The 17342-nt window shown below is 41.3% G+C and overlaps 1 protein-coding gene across 1 annotated transcript in view; it reads left to right on the top strand.

Annotated features, from left to right (window-relative positions):
- Window positions 1-372: 372 nt before the first annotated feature.
- ASAH2 (N-acylsphingosine amidohydrolase 2) overlaps window positions 373-17342 on the top strand; it is a gene marked incomplete at its 3' end in the record, with an annotated part of 73574 nt that continues 56604 nt past the window's right edge. The window contains 6 exon segments of the mRNA XM_080694823.1: window positions 373-542; window positions 4006-4176; window positions 7467-7616; window positions 11143-11319; window positions 13782-13909; window positions 14982-15059. Coding sequence (XP_080550949.1) covers window positions 378-542; window positions 4006-4176; window positions 7467-7616; window positions 11143-11319; window positions 13782-13909; window positions 14982-15059 — 869 coding nt within the window. The 5' untranslated portion in view covers window positions 373-377.

Here is a 17342-nt window from a genome sequence, read left to right as displayed (position 1 = left end):
TACAGACCCATAAACAACCTTGTTGCCACAAACGAAAGCAGTATGGCATAATACAAGAGTGCAAATAGTTCTTAACCTCAGATGCCAGTGCCAAATCATGTGTGATGGTTGCCAGGAGGAGCACCGTGGTAGAAGGACTGGAAAGCCTCATCTGAGTTTCTCCAAAACAGTGTTGTAAATGGCAATTCTTGTCTGCCATGGGCCTGGGTTGGGGAGGCGGCGATAGTCTCTTTGCTTGCTATGACTGAACAATGTGAAAGAGCTAAGATATCTTAGCCTTGGGTAGCTGGAATCATATGTATTTTAAGTTGTGATTCTGTCTTTTTCTTCCTCTCTCCTGTATTTCTTCTTCCAACCTGTGCTTCTCCTCAGGAAAAATGGCCAAGCGCACCTTCTCCACACTGGAGACGTTTCTGATTTTCCTCCTGGTCATGATGACTGCCATCACAGTGGCCCTTCTCAGCCTCTTGTTTATCACCAGTGGGACCATCGAAAACCACAAAGGCAAGTGTTGTGGGGCCTCTCAGATGCTCTTCTCAGTCTGTATGAACATTCTTGATTACTAGGGGACACCAAGGTGAGAGACAGTACCTGCTGATGGTTCAAAGTATACTTAACCAGCCAGGGGTGGCCATCTACTTTTACATTAATTATCCTACCTGCATCTTTTTATCAAATTCACCTTCGTACCCAAAGAGCCAATTAGCAGGCACATGCACACATTTATCTTTAGCTTTTCCACTTATTTCTACACACTGAAATTCCTCAAGGTCTAGTGACAATAGGTTTTGCCTCAAGCTTCTAATCTTCTTTACTTCATTATTGGCATTGTCTTCCCCAGGGGGCAAAAGAAGAAAAAGGGACCCACTGAATGGCACTGAGCCTGTGAAAAGCCTTAGGGAAGGGGTCTCAAACTTACATTCTATAAATAAGGTAGGATGGAGAAGCAGAGGCGGTGGGAGCAGGTGCAAGACTGATGAAGGGTGTCCACAGCCTGCTGTGCTTTTTTGTCGTGTCACACTGTCTCAGATCTCCTAAGTTTTTTGTTTTTTTTTTTGTTTTTTTTTTTGGTGTTTCTGGGGTTCCTGGAAGTCCTTCTACCTCCGGGCTACACTCCCAGACCTATTTTATATTTTATTTGGAAACAGGGTCTCTTAAACCAGCTGAGGCTGGCTTTGAACCTGCGCTATCCTTCTGTCTCAGCCTCCCCAGTGCGGGGATTACAAGCGTGCGCCACCACGCCCGGCTCCCCCTAGCCCTTTTTATTATACTTCTATTGGTGCATTGACTTATACATCACAGGGAGGTTCAATGTGATACAGCCCTCTGATCACACAGCACTCGCTGTGATTCCCTCTGGATCTATCCCCACTTGCAACCGAGCTCGGTTGGAGCACTGAAACCGTTCTTGGAAGGTGGGGCAAAGGCTTCGGCTGTTTTCTGCAGAGGCTTCTCTGCAGCGATTCCTCTCCCCTATCAAATAAAATTCCTTCAAGTCCCTGTTCACAATGCTAAATGTGGAGATTCGTCCCCGGGGGCTTGGGAGAGAGAAATCTGAAATGACTGGACACGGACAACTGCCTCTCGTGCAGTTGACAACTTATTTTCCAAAACTAAGATTATTTATATTCTTCCCCAGTGAAGTTAATTAGTAGAAGAGTGTAAACACCAAAGGACAATAGTGAAGGACATGTAAAAAAAACAAAGGGAAGATCTGTGACATTACTGGTCTTGTGATTAAAATCAGACCCTTGGCCTTGCAGATGGGCGGCTCCAGAGGGCAAATTCCAGAAGGGACAGACACACCCAGGGCTTTTTGAGGAATTTGGCTTTTAGAATCTCTTTTAACCCTTTTGGAACTCTCCGTTCCTAGGGTTTAGTCCATTTAATTGGCATGGGGAAATCAAATGGGTCCAAGCCGTGTACATCTATGACTATCCAAAGACCTCGGTAGGTGTCTGCCAGGTTCTGTCTGTCAGAAAGCTTTGACCCTATAAGACAATACTCATAATACAGGTTAGCCATGAAAACCTAACCATAGCACTTGAATGAGAAATTGCAATTGTTTTGCTGACTTAAACTGAAACACATAAAAGTGGGATGTATTAAGTTTATTTTATATCACGTGAATCCAGAAACTGGTACTGTGGAGACCTGAAATAGGCTTTGGAATAAAGATTTTAGATGATTTGATGAGTACCAGGTCACATGTATAAAAACAGAATTTATCCTTTTCCCCAACCCGGTTTGAAGTGTACTTAAGACCTGTTGATAGGTTGCCAATTGGGTAACACAGTTTGTTAATATTTGAGACTCTGTATGTACCAACATATAAAGAAATACATCTATAGACTTTCTACATCTGTCCTTTTGTTGTGACATAACTATTTCCTTAGTCAGGTGGTGCCTCTTTGTCTCTGGGCAGTGCATGTACTAGGTGGCACTGGGGTTCCTGGAAGCCCTTCTACCTCTGGGCTACCCTCCCAGACCTATTTTATACTTTTTTTTTTTTTTTTTGGAAACAGGGTATCTTAAGCCAGTGCGCTGGCTTCAAACATACGCGATCCTCCTGTCTCCGCCTCCCAAGCGCGAGGATTACAAGCGTGTGCCACCATGCCCGGTGTGCTTGTATTTTTAATAATCGCTATTCTAACTGGAGTTAGATGGGCTCTCAGTGTAGTTTAGATTTGCTAGTGCCTTGTGACACTGACATTTGCTGCCTTGGCTACTCCTGTTTATTGTCTAAGGGTGGGTACATACAAACAAAAACACGTAAATGCATATATAAAAATGTCTAAATATGTAAAAATTAAAGACTGTATAATTGTAAAAATTATGTAAAAATTAAATTATAATTAAATTAAATTACAATTATGTAAAAATTAAAGACTGTACAATTGCTCTAAATTTTTAATATAAATTAATAGTTATTGTTCAGAAGAAAATCCTAGGAAGGGGATATTATTATCATTATCTCCATTACATAAATTTAAAAAGTGGGGTAAAATGGGTTATGCAGTTTGGTTTGTATCTGGTAAAATCAGGTTTCAAGCCAATGTAGATTGTTTTTGGCACCTCCCTCTTAATCTCTAGGTCATTCTGACTCCATTGATATTCAAATGTTTTGTATTGCACATAAATAAATAACTCAATATAGAATATATGTGCATAAATGCACACAAATATGCAGACTTGAGAATTACTAGAAGAAGGTGGAACCATGTCACCAAGTGTACAGTGATCTGGTTTGCTTTAATAAAAGTCTTTTGTGGACTGAACAGAGCCATGCGGGATAGAGAGAACTGGATGGCCTCCTGGAGCTGAGAGCTGACTTAGATCTAGGTGTGATGGAAATGAATCTGTTCTAAAGGGCTCATAGAGAGAAGGAAGAAAGGACGCCCTAGAGTTGGAGTCCACAGTGGTACTGGCTTTGTTAGGCTGGAACAGGAAAGCAGGGAAAGTGAGTGACTGAGTGAGTAAGACAGGGAAAGGCTGCAGGGTGTTCTCCGGAGGCCCGTCTCTCTGAAACACCTGTAGTCTAAGAAAAAAATGCCGCTCAGAATTGTGAATGCAAGGGGGTGTGGTGGCACAAGCCTGTAATCCCAGTACTTGGGAGGCTGAGTCAGGAGGATGGAGGTTTGTGGCCAGCCTCAGCAACCTTGTAAGGCCCTCCACAGCTTAGTGAGACCCTGTTTCAAAATTAAAAAAAAATAAAATAAAATAGACCTGGGGATGTAGCTCAGAGGTAGAATGCCTCTGGGTTCAATCCCCAGTTTTATTGAAAAAAGGGAAAGAAGAAAGATATACTGCAAACGGTTCCTTCAGACATTTCTCACTGTGTATCTTATGTGTAAAAGAATATGCATAGATTTTTTTCCTTAGGGACCTGAGCTTCTGTATTCTAATTGATGCTGACAAATAAGTGGGCTAAAATGTTGTTTCTCAAATATCTTATTTGTATCTTTTTAAACTTTTTATTGGTGTTATTCGGTTTTACTTTCAGGAAATCACGGTTTTTCAACCACCCAAAGCCCTTCAGCCACGCAGGGCCCCATAGCCACCGAAGCCTCTCCCGCCACTTACAGCCCAAACCCTCCTCTATCTCAGAACTTTAGTGGCTACTATATTGGTGTTGGTCGGGCTGACTGCACAGGACAAGTATCAGATATCAATTTGGTAAGTAAATGATGGGCTCTTTAAGGAGACTATAAAACAAATCCTATGTTTTGCAACCTATGTTCACGCCCAATTATCACATCATTATTATTTTCTCTCCAGTTTTTTCACTGCCTTTGCTGCCATCTCAAACTAGAAATATCATCCTATAAGGAAGAGAAAAACTTTTTATTCAACTGCAATTCCTTTTTTTGTGGCTGAGTAGTTTTTATTTTATTTTTTTAGGTGACATGGATTCTTTATTGATAAATGGGGTAGCCAAAAATTAAATACAAGTACCATCAAACATATCTATGTGATTAAAACTTACAAATGCTCACATAGGAAGTGGATCATTCAGACATCCTAGTAGAAGAAGCACAGTGATTCTTTTTTTTTCTTAGTAATACATTTTTATTACTAGAGCTAAGAATACATAATTTCACAGTGGACATTTATTGACTTCATGGGTATTTTGCACTGGAGTAGTTGCAACAACATACCTTAGATCTATTTTTTTTTAAATGCAGAAATAACAACAGCTATCTGCAGACTCATTTTTTTAAATTTAGGGCTACCTCTCATATTTATTTTATTTTTTAATGTGGATCATATTGAAAATAGCATATATTACATTTACATAGTGCCTGGTGCCCTGCCCTCCCCTGCTTCCCCTTTCCCCCCTCCCAACACTGAGTGTCCAGGTTGACCATGCTCCATTCATACTTATACACATATTTGAATGTAACTCCTCCATTAATCAACCTCAGCCTTATTCCTCTCCTACCCTTCCATTCTAGCTTTGCTGAGGATTCCCCTCCATTATCTGGAGTTCCTCTGGTGGTACTGGGGATGGAACCCAGGGGACATTCTACCTTTGAGCTGTACTCCCCATCCTATTTTTTATTCTTCATTTTGAAATAGGGTCTCACTGAGTTGCAAAGGGCCTCACTAAGTAGCTGAGGCTGTCCATGAACTGCGATCCTCCTGTCTCAGCCTCCCTAATGCTGAGATTACAAGCGTGCACCACCACGCCCAGCAACTGGTCTTTTTAAAGTTAACTTTATGAGTAAAACTGTGGGATCAGGGCTGCTCGATCTTAGAGTTTTGTGAAGAGAAGCCAAAAAATCCCTGGATTGAAGATTTGAGACTTTTAAGTCTCTCACTTGACACACTTGTAATCCCAGTACTTGGGAGGCTGAGACGGAACATCAGGTCCTCCACAACTTAGTGGGACCCTGTTTCAAATACAGAATAAAAAATAGGGCTGTGAGTGTAGCTCAGAGGTAGAATGCCCCTGGGTTCCATCCCCAGTACCACACACACACACACACACTCTCTCTCTCACTTAAATAGCATAGGCAAATGTAGTTAAATCTGGAAATGTAGTGTGGGTGGGCCAGCATCATGTAAGGCAAATAAAAACACTTCTATGGGTCAGAAGTTGCCAACTGAGTTAAAAGACCAGTTTATATCAACACTTCCTTGGGAAGCCAGAACAGATGTTGTTGGATGGGAATGCATACTCTTACCTAGTAAGTTTTATAGTTTAAGAATTCTTCTAGCTGGGTGTGGTGGTGCATGCTTTTAAACCCAGCACTTGGGAGGGTGAGATAGGAGGATCACGGTTCGTGGGCAGCCTCGGCTACTTAGTAAGGCCCTTTGCAACTCAGTGAGACTCTGTTCCACAATAAAAAGGATAAAAAACAGGGCTGGGGATGTAGCTCGGAGGTAGAATGTCCCTGGGTTCCATCCTCAAAACCACACACACACAAAAAAAGAAATTTTTTGAGCTGTGTCTTCTGAAAAGTGACCCTTGATGGGCCTCATGAGATGCCTCCCTGTGCTCTGTCTCTCCAAAACCAAGAATGAGATCACAGACAGTGAGTGCAACACTCACACAAAAGTTTACTGAGAAAAGCGCAATATTCAAAGCTCACGCAAAAGCAGAAAGCCCTCAATCACAGAGGGGCATGCCTCGAGTGAGGATGCCCAGCTGTCTTTAACTTGGGGATCTTCGGCTGTCGGCCTGTCAGTTTTCTCCACGCTCCCCTGGTTTTACATTGAGTCATTGACCAGCAGGGTTTGGTGACCCGTGCCCACATACTAGATAGGCTTTTAACTTGTTTTTTTTTTTCTTCCCTAGTTTCACTTAGACTTGTTTTAACTCCTACCCACATCCTTATGGACTTCTTTTCCAGTTTTACTTTGCTTGTAGAGGTCATCATTATGAGCTTCTCCCTGGACCTCTTCCTCTCTCTGCCTACACGGTCACTAACTCCTCCCCCGGGACTGTGAACCCCAAGTGAACACTCTCATGCTAATGTTAGAGGAGACATGCCAAAGGCCTGGGTGTGGTTCTTAGGGTGGCTTTTATGACATGGTGAGAGAAGGGGCTTGGTGTAAGTGTAGGGCATCTGACTTGGCTCAGGGGGTAAAAGGTTGGTAAAGGCCTGGTTGAAGTACCCTCAGGTACCCAATTAGAAGGATATCATTTGCTTCAGGAAGAAAAAAAGTCACCCATCATACAACAGTCACCCCATCAGCTGTAAGAGCACCTCCAATCTTCAGGATGCTCCTGAGCAATATGGGGTGAAGGGAACAGGATATACTTCTACTGCCCTCCGTAGTACCATAGGCAGGCAGAGGATCTTCCATTCCAAAGGCCCCCAGGGCTCTTCAGTGTGTAGTACTTGGGAACCACACCAATGCCTTCTTTGCCCATATGCCAGGGAATTCCTCTGACAATCAGAGCAATACTTGGCCTTTATATTGTTTCTGCACAGAAGATTAAAGCCCCTATTATGATTTTGGCTTTATCATTTATTTATTGGTAATTTTTAGAAGACGTGTATGATCTCACTTCTGTGGTCTCACGGGGACTTTACTCTTTTTCTTTCTGATATAGTCTATTCTTACGTGCCTGTAACTACTCTCTGCTTTAGCAGGTGAACTCGGAGTCTCTCTTCTTTTTTTAAAAATTTTTATTGGTATATTGTAGTTATACATCTTAATGGAGTGCAAGATGGTAGAGGCATACATGTACACATCACTCAGCCCTTCCTCAATTCCCACCCCATTCCATCCTCCTCTCTCCTCCTGTTTGGCTTAGTGATTGACTTTGATATGTTTGTGAATGTACATCATGCACATTGGGGAATTTCCCTCTCCCCCTCCCATCCCCCTGAGTTAGGTCACCTTATTAGCTCATCTAGAGTTTCTCCTTCTTTGTCTAGAGTTCCTTTTATGACTCATTTTCTCCCTAGCTTCCACATATTAGGGAGAGAATTGATTTCTTATTTTTTGCCTAGATGGGCTTTGCCAAAAGTGGCCAGAATGCACAGGGCATCCTCACCAGGCTGTACAGCCGGGCTTTCATCATGGCAGAACACGATGGATCCAATCGGATAGTGTTTGTCAGCATTGACATAGGCATGATATCCCAGCGAATCAGGCTGGAGGTAAGTAACCACAGGGTGAAAGAAACAACACGATTGAAGGAAAAGTCTGGGTGGATATGATGGGAACTGAGCACTGCTGGTTTCTTATGGAGTTTCCATGACCTTCAATGTTAACCTCTTGTCTAGCTGACAGTTGTACAAGGAGAGTGAGCCTTGAGGTAAGATAGGAGATATAAAATAAATATTAGAAAGGAGAAACAAAAGAAGAGCGGGGGAAATGGAACTTTAATATGGAAGCCTATGGTGAAGTTCCCCGGTATCCTTAGCCTTCAAATCAGGCCTAACACCCTCTGCCCCCACCCCCACCCCCAGCCATGCCTCTGAATCCCAAATAGTTGAGGACTTTACAAGTCTTTACTAATTAGCCTGAGCACTGTTGACTATCCTCAAAGAGTTATCTATCAATCAGACAATAAAGACCTCACAAAAGATCCCAAAAGGTGGCCAGACACCAATACTGGAAATTCACGCACTTACCAATACCTTGAACTGTTAATTATCCAACCTAGGAATAGTTAAGCAGGAGAGATATCTGTTGATCAGAGGACAAAAGTGACACAAAAGAGCATCTTCTTAGGCACTGTCAGCTATCCTTGAACAGTCTAAACAAAAGAGATCCCATCAGGACCCCCAAAATGACCAAGCACCCTAAACCACCATGCAGTTACTGAACTGATGTCATTCTCCATCCCTCCTCCTGCCCACTCTTCACAGAAGTCTCCTATAAAAGAAGAAAGAGCCCCGCAGCCCCGCGTGGGTCTCTCACTCTGGAGATGGCCCGCATTCTCCCTTGAATGTGTATTTCCTACTTTCCTAAATAAATCTCTGTCTATGTTTCTGACTTACTTGTGCTGAAATTCTTTACTGTTCTGTAATCCAAGGACCTTGCCCATCCCGAGTTTCTCCCCTTTCTCTTCCTTAGTAGGAACTGTTCTGAATCCTTCACAGAAACAACCTTTCTCCCATGAAAAGCCTCATTATTGCAATCTAAGTAATCTTTTTGTGTGTGTGTGTGTGTGTGGTACTGGGGGTGGAACCCTGGGGCTTTTCTACCTCCAGGCTATACTCCTAGACCTATTTTATATTTTATTTGGAAACAGGGTCTCACTAAGTTGCTGAGAGCCTCACTAAGTAGCTGAGGCTGGCTTTGAACCTGTGCGATCCTCCTGTCTCAGCCTCCTAAGCACTGGGATTACAAGCGTGCACCACCAAGCCCGGCACAATCTAAGTAATCTTGATCCAAGCTTGTTTTCAATTTTGGAGACAGCTCACATTATGAATGCTCAAGATTTTTGAACACTTATGATGGGCCAGGTGAACTTCACATGTATTCTCTCATTTAATCATCCATGTTAGAAGTTTGCAAGTGCCAATTAACCACTAGCCCCTCTTTCAAGTTCTCAGTTAAAAATAGATGCAAGGAATCAAATGTAAATGAAGATGTGATATTAACATGGAGTTAGATGAGCACTGGTAATTGTGGAGACCAGGTGATAGTCACATGGGGGTTCGTTGTATTATTATTATTTTTGTGTGTGTGGTACTGGGAGTGGAACTCAAGGCTACACTCCTTGACCTGTTTTATACTTTATTTAGAAACAGAGTCTCATGAAGTTGCTGAGAGCCTCACTAAGTAGCTGAGGCTGGCTTTGAACCTATGCAAACCTCCTATTTCATCCTCCCAAGCGCTGGAATTACAAGTGTGCACCACCATGCCCTGTGGGTTCATTGTATTATTCTGATTATTTTTGTATGAATTCGAAAGTTTTAAAAGAACATAATATTACTTCTCTTAGTCTTTCAACTGTATTGTAGAATATGGCGGGTTCTTCTTTCTCCAAATTAAAATGTGTTGCCCACCTGTGGGGACAGTTGAGCTTAGCAGAAAGATAAACAGAGGCTTCTGAGATGCCTACGGTCTATAAGGATTGGAGAATGATAAGGCAAAGGAGTAGAGAGGAAGACAGTGAATGATAGAAAGAGAAGAAACAGAATAGAGGGATAGACATGAACTTTCAGTTCAACCTCAGCCAGTTTTGAAGCCCCAGCTCAGTGATATTTTCTGTGCAAGGAACGGTCAGAGCTGTGATTCAGACTTTGAATCTGTGACCCAAACTTCAAGCATTTTGGTGCCAGACTTCATGCTCATGACCACACTGCTTTTCTGAGAAACTGAAGAAGTCAGAAGAGTCAGAAGGTGAGGATCGCAAATTCGAGGACAGCTTAGATAATTTAGTGAGACTATGTCTCAAAATAAAAGCTAAAAAGGGCTATAGCTTAGTGGAAATAGCTAAGGGTATTCCCACTAAGGCAAGATAGCATGGGTAATCATCTTTCTGCCTCAATGACCACATGTCTGGCATGAGGTGGGGTAGCTCTTCAGTTGAAGTAGAAGCTGAAAGGATGTCTTTAGGCATGTTAGGGACATAGCACGTGAGCTACTGTTCCCTGTGAACCAGTGGTGTGTTACAGCTGGACAGTACCAGCTCATGAGAGCCCATTGTTAAATATTCAGGAATGCTGTGAGTTGGTTGTTCAGTTTTCAGTAGCTTGAAATTGTCCTTGGTGAGAGCATTTACACCAAAGAAACTGGCAAGCGAATAAGAGCATTCCTCCCTCACATCCCCAAAAAGGCAGTTTCTCTGATTGTCTATGCCATAATCAAAGTAAACGTTGCCAATGATTGCTTTGGATTTGAAACTGGCTGGATCGTTTTCAAGATCAAAGAAGCCACAATAATGCCAAACTTCACATTGCAGCCAGTTAAAGCACAATCAGAAATAGACACGCAGCAATATTACTAAGTTTCTATTTGCTTGATGGATGTGCATTATACAAACACACTAGTCATGTGCTTGGACGTTCAAGGCTCTGTTCCCCCTGTTTCGAGTAGCCACCTGGATGTTAATTCTATGTGTTGAGTGATGTAATAAATGGTTAAGAGCATTGGTTCGCCTGGCGTGGTGGCGCACGCTTGTAATCCCCGCGCTTGGGAGGCTGAGACAGGAGGATCATGCAGGTTCGAAGCCAGCCTCAGCTACTTAGTGAGACTCTGTTTCCAAATAAAAATATAAAATAGGTCTGGTAGTGTAGCCCAGAGGTAGAAGGGCCCTGGGTTCCATCCCCAGTACCACCAAAAAAAAAAAAAAAAAAAAAAAAAAGAGCACTGGTTCTATGGTCAGTCTGGTTCTGCTACTCATTAGATTGGGGAACAAATTATTTAACTTGTGTACACTTTAATATTCTCAGCTAAAAAACGTTTGACTACCAATAACTGCTTCTTGTTCTAAATATTTTTAAATGACATAATGTATATAAAATATCTAGCATCATGCTTGCACATAGCAAGAATCTGTAACATGTTATGATTGTTGTAGCCGTTATCGTGCTCATTGTTACTGAGATGTTCCCATGTGAAGGGGACAGCAGTGGGATGAATCAGTGACTGGACTCATCAGGGCCTTTACTCCAAGCTCCTTTGTTATCCCTCTTCTAATTAGTTTTTTTTTTCTTTCTTTTCTTGAAGGTCCTGAACAGACTGCAGAGTAAATATGGCTCCCTGTACAGAAGGGACAACGTCATCCTGAGTGCCACTCATACACACTCAGGCCCAGCAGGATACTTCCAGTACACGGTATTTGTCCTTGCCAGCGAAGGATTCAGCAATCGAACGTTTGAGTATATGGTCACTGGTATCATGAAGGTAAGAGAAGAGCCCTGGAGGCTTGTTTTTTTTCTACCTTTGCTCGAAAATCACTCTTAGGAGTGATTTGGTGTCATGCAGAAAGACTCACTCAGGACCCACATCTGAGCATTTGTCTTCCTTTCTCATTCTTTTTTTTTGTTATTTATTTATTTATTTTTATTGGTGCATTATATTCATACATTATATTGGGGTAAAGAACTTGTGTGTACATACATGTACACATCACTGATTTAACCCCTACCCAATTCCCACCTCATTCCCTCCCCTTCCCTCCCTCCCTTGCTCGTCTTAGTGGTTGACTTCGACATGTTTAAGTACATTGTGTGCTTTAGAGATTTTCCTCTTCCCCCCTCCTTTCTCCTCCTTTAGGTTGCCTTGTTTGCTTCTCTATAGGATTTCCTTTTTCATCTAGAGTTCCTCCTATGACCCATTGCTCCCTAACTCTCACATATTAGGGAAAGCATCTGGTTTCTTATTTTTTGTGACTGACTAATCTCACTTAGCATAATGTCCTCCAGTTCCATCCATTTCCCTGAAAATGATGTAATTGAGTTTTTTTTTTAATGGCTGAGTAAAATTCCATTGTGTATATATTGCACAGTTTTCCTTTCTCATTCTTGACTCTCCTTTGCTTCTGGCCTTGAGCTGTGGGCTGCTGGGTCTGAGGCACTGACTGATTGGAAGAGGAGGATTCTGTGGCTTTAAGCACCATATCATCATCTAAAGAGACAGAACACATTTTGTAACTCTTATCATTTGTAGGGCCCCATGTGGTGTGTTGTTTGCACAAAATCACACCAAAAGGAGCTCATCAAGAAGCTGCAAGGAAGCATCAATCCTAATCTTGCTTTGTATTTCTCAAAGGACATAAAGGATCCAGTTGGGTAAAAACACATCCTCATTCCTCAAGTTTTCTATATTAGATACAAATACTCATGAGACCCTTATCTCCTCTCCGATTTCTGGCTTGGATATCCGGTACTCCTCTCTCCCCCGTGCCCAGGGGCATTCTACATGTAAGCTACATCCCCAGCCCTATTTATTTATTATTTTGAAACAGGGTCTTGTTAAGTTGCTGGGGGTTTCATTAAGGTGCTGAGGCTGGCCTCAAACCCGCGATCATCCTGCCTCAGCCTCCCAAGTCCTGAGATTATAGGCACATGTCATCATACCCAGTTCCTGTATATTTTTCTTCCCTTTTCTCTTCTTTTCTCCTTATTTTCTTCCTTCCTTCCTTCTTTCCTTCCTCATACTGGTGCTTGAACTCAGAGACTTTCTACCTCCAAGCTACACATTCAGTCCTTTTGGTTTTTTATTTTGAAACAGGGTCTCCCTAAGTTGGTGAGGATTTCATTAAGTTCTAGAGGTTGGTCTCAAACTTTCAATCTTCCTTTCCAAGCCTTCCAAGTACTGGGATTACAGGCATGTACCACCATACCTGACACATTCATATATATATATGATATATATATATATACATATATACATACATATATACATACATATATAACATATTACATATATATTACAAAGAATTATGATGCAAAAACATTCTTGCTAATGTTTTTATTCATTCCTTTGCCTTCTAGATACTAGTTTCTCTTTATTTTTAATAACTTTAAAAAGTCACCCCCCACACACAGTTGAGGGATGTGGTTGACAAAGGCAGAATTTTCTTTAAAACAATGCTTTTTGTACTGTGGCTAGTAATGTAGTAATCATCTATGAAACATATTTCATGGGTGCTCATAAACATTAGGTCCAAAAATGGACCTCTCACTGTGGCTATAAATGAAGAAACTTTGAAGAACTCGGCCTCGCGGGTGGTAGGATGGAGGCCACAGGAGGAGGGAACACTTACATGTTAATGAACACTGTCCCAGTCAGTGTCCTAGGAGTCAAGCCTCCCATTTGGGTCACCCCAAATTGCAAATCATGCAGGACTCAGGAGTCCTGAGAGCCTAGGAGACAGAGCTCAGAGCTGAGGTGGCTGGTTGACACCATGCTCACCCACACCAGCACTTCCTCGCCCTCAGCCCTGAAGATCCTATCTGCTTACCTCCAGGGTGAGACCAGCCTCGTGGCTCTCCATCCACTGCCATCCTCTAGTGGGGACTCTTTTTTTTTGGGGGGGGTACTGGGGTTCCTGGAAGCCTTTCTACCTCCGGGCTACACTCCCAGACCTATTTTATAGGTTTTTTAAATTTGGAAACAGGGTCTCCTAAGCCAGCTCGCGCGGCTGGCTCCGAACCTGCGCGATCCTCCTGTCTCCACCTCCCAAGCGTGGGGATTACAAGGGTGCGCCACCATGCCTGGCGCTAGCGGGGACTCTTGAGAGACAACGGAAACTTGTTTGCAGGCTCTTCTGTTGACATTGACTAAATCTTTATTCCACCCTCCCCTCCCCATCCCAGTGTGTCTAAGTTTATAACCGTTTTTTTCCCCCCTCAAACTTTCAGAGCATTGAGATAGCACACTCGAATATGAAACCAGGTAAAATCTTTATGAATAAAGGCGATGTCGATGGAGTGCAGATCAACCGGAGCCCTACCTCTTACCTACGGAACCCACAGTCAGAGAGAGCAAGGTGAGAGGGACGCATCCCAACAGCCGCACCGCATTTCCTCTAGAGAATAGCGACCAAGTCGGAGTTGCTACTTGGTGGATGTGGTAGGATCGTAGGAGATTATTAAAGCCCAAACAATTTAATATATTTATCTAAGAAAAGCAGAAACAAAAAGTGAATGTAGAAACCAACACCCTTTTATTTTTTAATGTATCTTTGTGCTTTCACTGCCGTGGGAGCCAGCGTGGATGTTTGAGGCGCTCTGGGCTCTGAAATCAGGCAGAGCATGTCTCAGATTAGCATTATCACTTCCTAATCGTCTGACCTTTAGAGATGTACTCATCTTCATTTATGGGCTTTCAGCTCCCTCGTCTGTAAAATGGAGATAAAAATGTGCAGAGTGCATCTTTGTTAATTGATAAATAGCTCTTTTATTGCCTGTTATTCAGAAGAAATTGTCTTAGCCCACGAGTAGGGGAAAAGAGGAGAGGTAAAGTGTCTGGAAGAGCAAGAAATAAACCAACACAACTAAAGAGAACAGTGACAGGAGATGACTATTTTGTGATTTCTTTACAAAGTGATGAACCTGGCTTGTGACAGGACTCCGCCACCGTGGCAGTGTGCGGCAATATCTGTTTCACCTTCGCCACTCGACACTATACATTTACGTGTTTTTCAATAGCTTTCAGAGCCGCTGGCTTTCAGAAAATATAATCTGATTTCCCTTGAAAGAGCACACAAGGCCAATTGGGCTGCAGGTCTTGAATGATCTTGGTTTTGCCTCTTCTCTGCTCTTTTTAAGAGATTCCTTTCAAAGTACAAATTTCAAAGAGAAACACTTTCTTGAAGAAATACAAATGTGTTAGATGATCTTGCCTGTACTGTGTAAAATATGTATTCAGCTCCAGCGCAGTGGCTTAGCTCCCTCAGTGCTGGTCACAGTTACCGGCCATTTCTATCTGTACAGGGTGCAGCTCGCGGGACTACTGCTCTTCAGGGAATCTCAGGAAGAGGCATTTTTCTTTTTGTGTCAGTGTTTATCATTTGTGATACAATGAGGGTCACTTTCTAACAGAATTGTCTTGCTGATTAGGTATTCTTCAAACATAGACAAGGAAATGCTACTCTTGAAAATGGTAGATTTGAATGGAGACGACTTGGGCATTATCAGGTATTCTATTTTCTCTTTCTTCCTTTTTTTTTTTTTTTTTTTTTTTTGTTATTAAATTAAAATATTTAGGAAAACATTTATATAGCACTCAAGAAAATATGGAACAATTCAAGAAAATAATAATATTTAAATTTATAGAGTGGGTGTGGTGGCACAAGCTTGTAATTCCAGTACTTGGAAGGCTGAGACAGGAAGATCAAAGGTTTTTTTTTTTTTTTTTTTTTTTTTTTTTTTTTAGTCTTTTTTTTTATTTTATTGGTGCACTGTATTCATACATCATAGTGGGATACAAACTTTTGTAGACATACATGCACACATCGCCCAGTCAGCCCCCACCCGATCCCCACCCCATTCTCTCCCCATCCCTCCCTCCCATGCTTGGCTTAGTGGTTGACATCTAGTATTATAGCAATTTATCCAAAATTAAAAATGATAATCTCACATAACAGTTTCATTTGTCTGATACCAAGCTTTTGATGACTTAAAGATAACATTTCAATACTTCTTTTTGCTTTCTTTCTTACCAGAGAATATTTTTTTCTTTTTTTTAGGTGAAACTATCATATATTTATTTTTCAGAAAAAAATCTATCCTGATATGGAATATGGACTCTAGATACCCAAAACAATCTCGAAGCAAAAACAAAGCTAGAAGATGTATATTTTCTGATTTCAAACCATATAAAGCTACAATAATTGAAACAGTGTAGTACTGTTCTAAAGGCAGATATATAGACCATTGGAGTTAAATACAAGCCTAGAGCTAACTTCTTCCCTATATTGTCAAGTTATTTTTGACAAGGTTTCCACGAAGATTTGGTGGTGGAAATAATAATCTTTTAACTAAATATTGTTGAAAAATAATAATTACATGGAAAAGAATAAAATTGGACCCTTACCTAATCCCACATACAAGTATTAATTCAAACTAGATAAAAGACCTAAATATAAATCTTAAGACTATAAACTTTTAGGAGAAAATCTGGGTCATAAAACCTCACAACATTGAAATTGGCAGTGATTTCTTGGATATGATTTCAATGGCACAGGCAACAGAAGAATATACAAACTCCCTAAAAAATAAAAGAAAATATTGTATATCCAAAGACAATGTAAACAGAGGTAAAAGTTACTAATAGAATTGGATAAAATATTTCCAAATGCTATATCTGAAGGTATATTAATATTCCAACTAGAAATCCTAAAAATTAACAATAAAGGCAAACAATACAATTTAGAGATAGGTAAAAGACTAACATAAATAATGAATCTCCACAGATAACCAATCTTAGTTGTCTGTTGGATGGAAACTCTTGTTTCTCTGGTTCTGGTGAGTGTTACCTATTTCTTCTTTGTAGTTAATCTCTTTGAGTATTTTCTCTAGCGCTGGTTTTGAAGACATAAATTCCTTCAGTTTCTGTTTGTCATGGAAGCTTCTTATTTCTCCATCTAATTTGATAGAAAGTTTTGCTGGATAGGAAATTTTTGGCTGGAAGTTGTTTTCTTTCAGAGTTTGGAATATGTTACTCCAAGCCCTTCTGGCTCTCATGACTTGGTTTGGGAAGTCTGGAGTGATTCTAATTGGTTTGCCTCTGAATGTCACTTGGCCCTTTGTTTTTGTTGCCTTTAAGATTCTCTGCTTGCCTTCCACATTGGTCATTTTGACAATTATATGGCGTGGGGATCCTCTTCTTGGATCCTGTCTAAAGGGAGTTCTATAAGTTTCCTGGATCTGTGTATCAACCTCTTGCTCTATATTTGGAAAATTTTCTGCTATTACTTCCTTGAAGAGATTGTTGATCCCTTTGGTATCACTTTCTTTTCCCTCCTCTATTCCAATTATTCTTAGGTTAGCTCTCTTAAGATGGGCCCATATTTCTTCAATGTCAGATTCCTGCTGTTGGATATCTTTTTCTAGATTAGAAACTATGCATTCATTTTTGGATTGCTCATCTTCTAAGAGCGAGATTCTGTTCTCCATGTGGTCTAATCGGTTGTTTGTGCTTTGAATTGAGGCCTTTACTTCATTAATTGCATCCTTTATCTCTTTTTGGCTCTCTCTGAGTTCTTTTCGAAGCACCTCTATTATTTCTACAGTTATTTTCCTGATTTGATCTTCTAGAAATCTCTGATTTTCTGTTTTATCAGGTTCTGATGTTGTGGGGTTGTGCACATTCATTACTTCAGTGTTATTCCTCTTTCCCATGATTTCGGAGGTTTGTGCCTTCTCTGGGTTCTTCCCTTGGGTCACTATGGCTTCACTTAAGGTGCTCTGGATCTCGAG

The sequence above is a fragment of the Muscardinus avellanarius genome (assembly GCF_963383645.1).
Source record: "Muscardinus avellanarius genome assembly, chromosome: 4".
Classification (NCBI taxonomy): domain Eukaryota; kingdom Metazoa; phylum Chordata; class Mammalia; order Rodentia; family Gliridae; genus Muscardinus; species Muscardinus avellanarius.
This window is presented reverse-complemented; position numbering and strand designations above follow the sequence as displayed.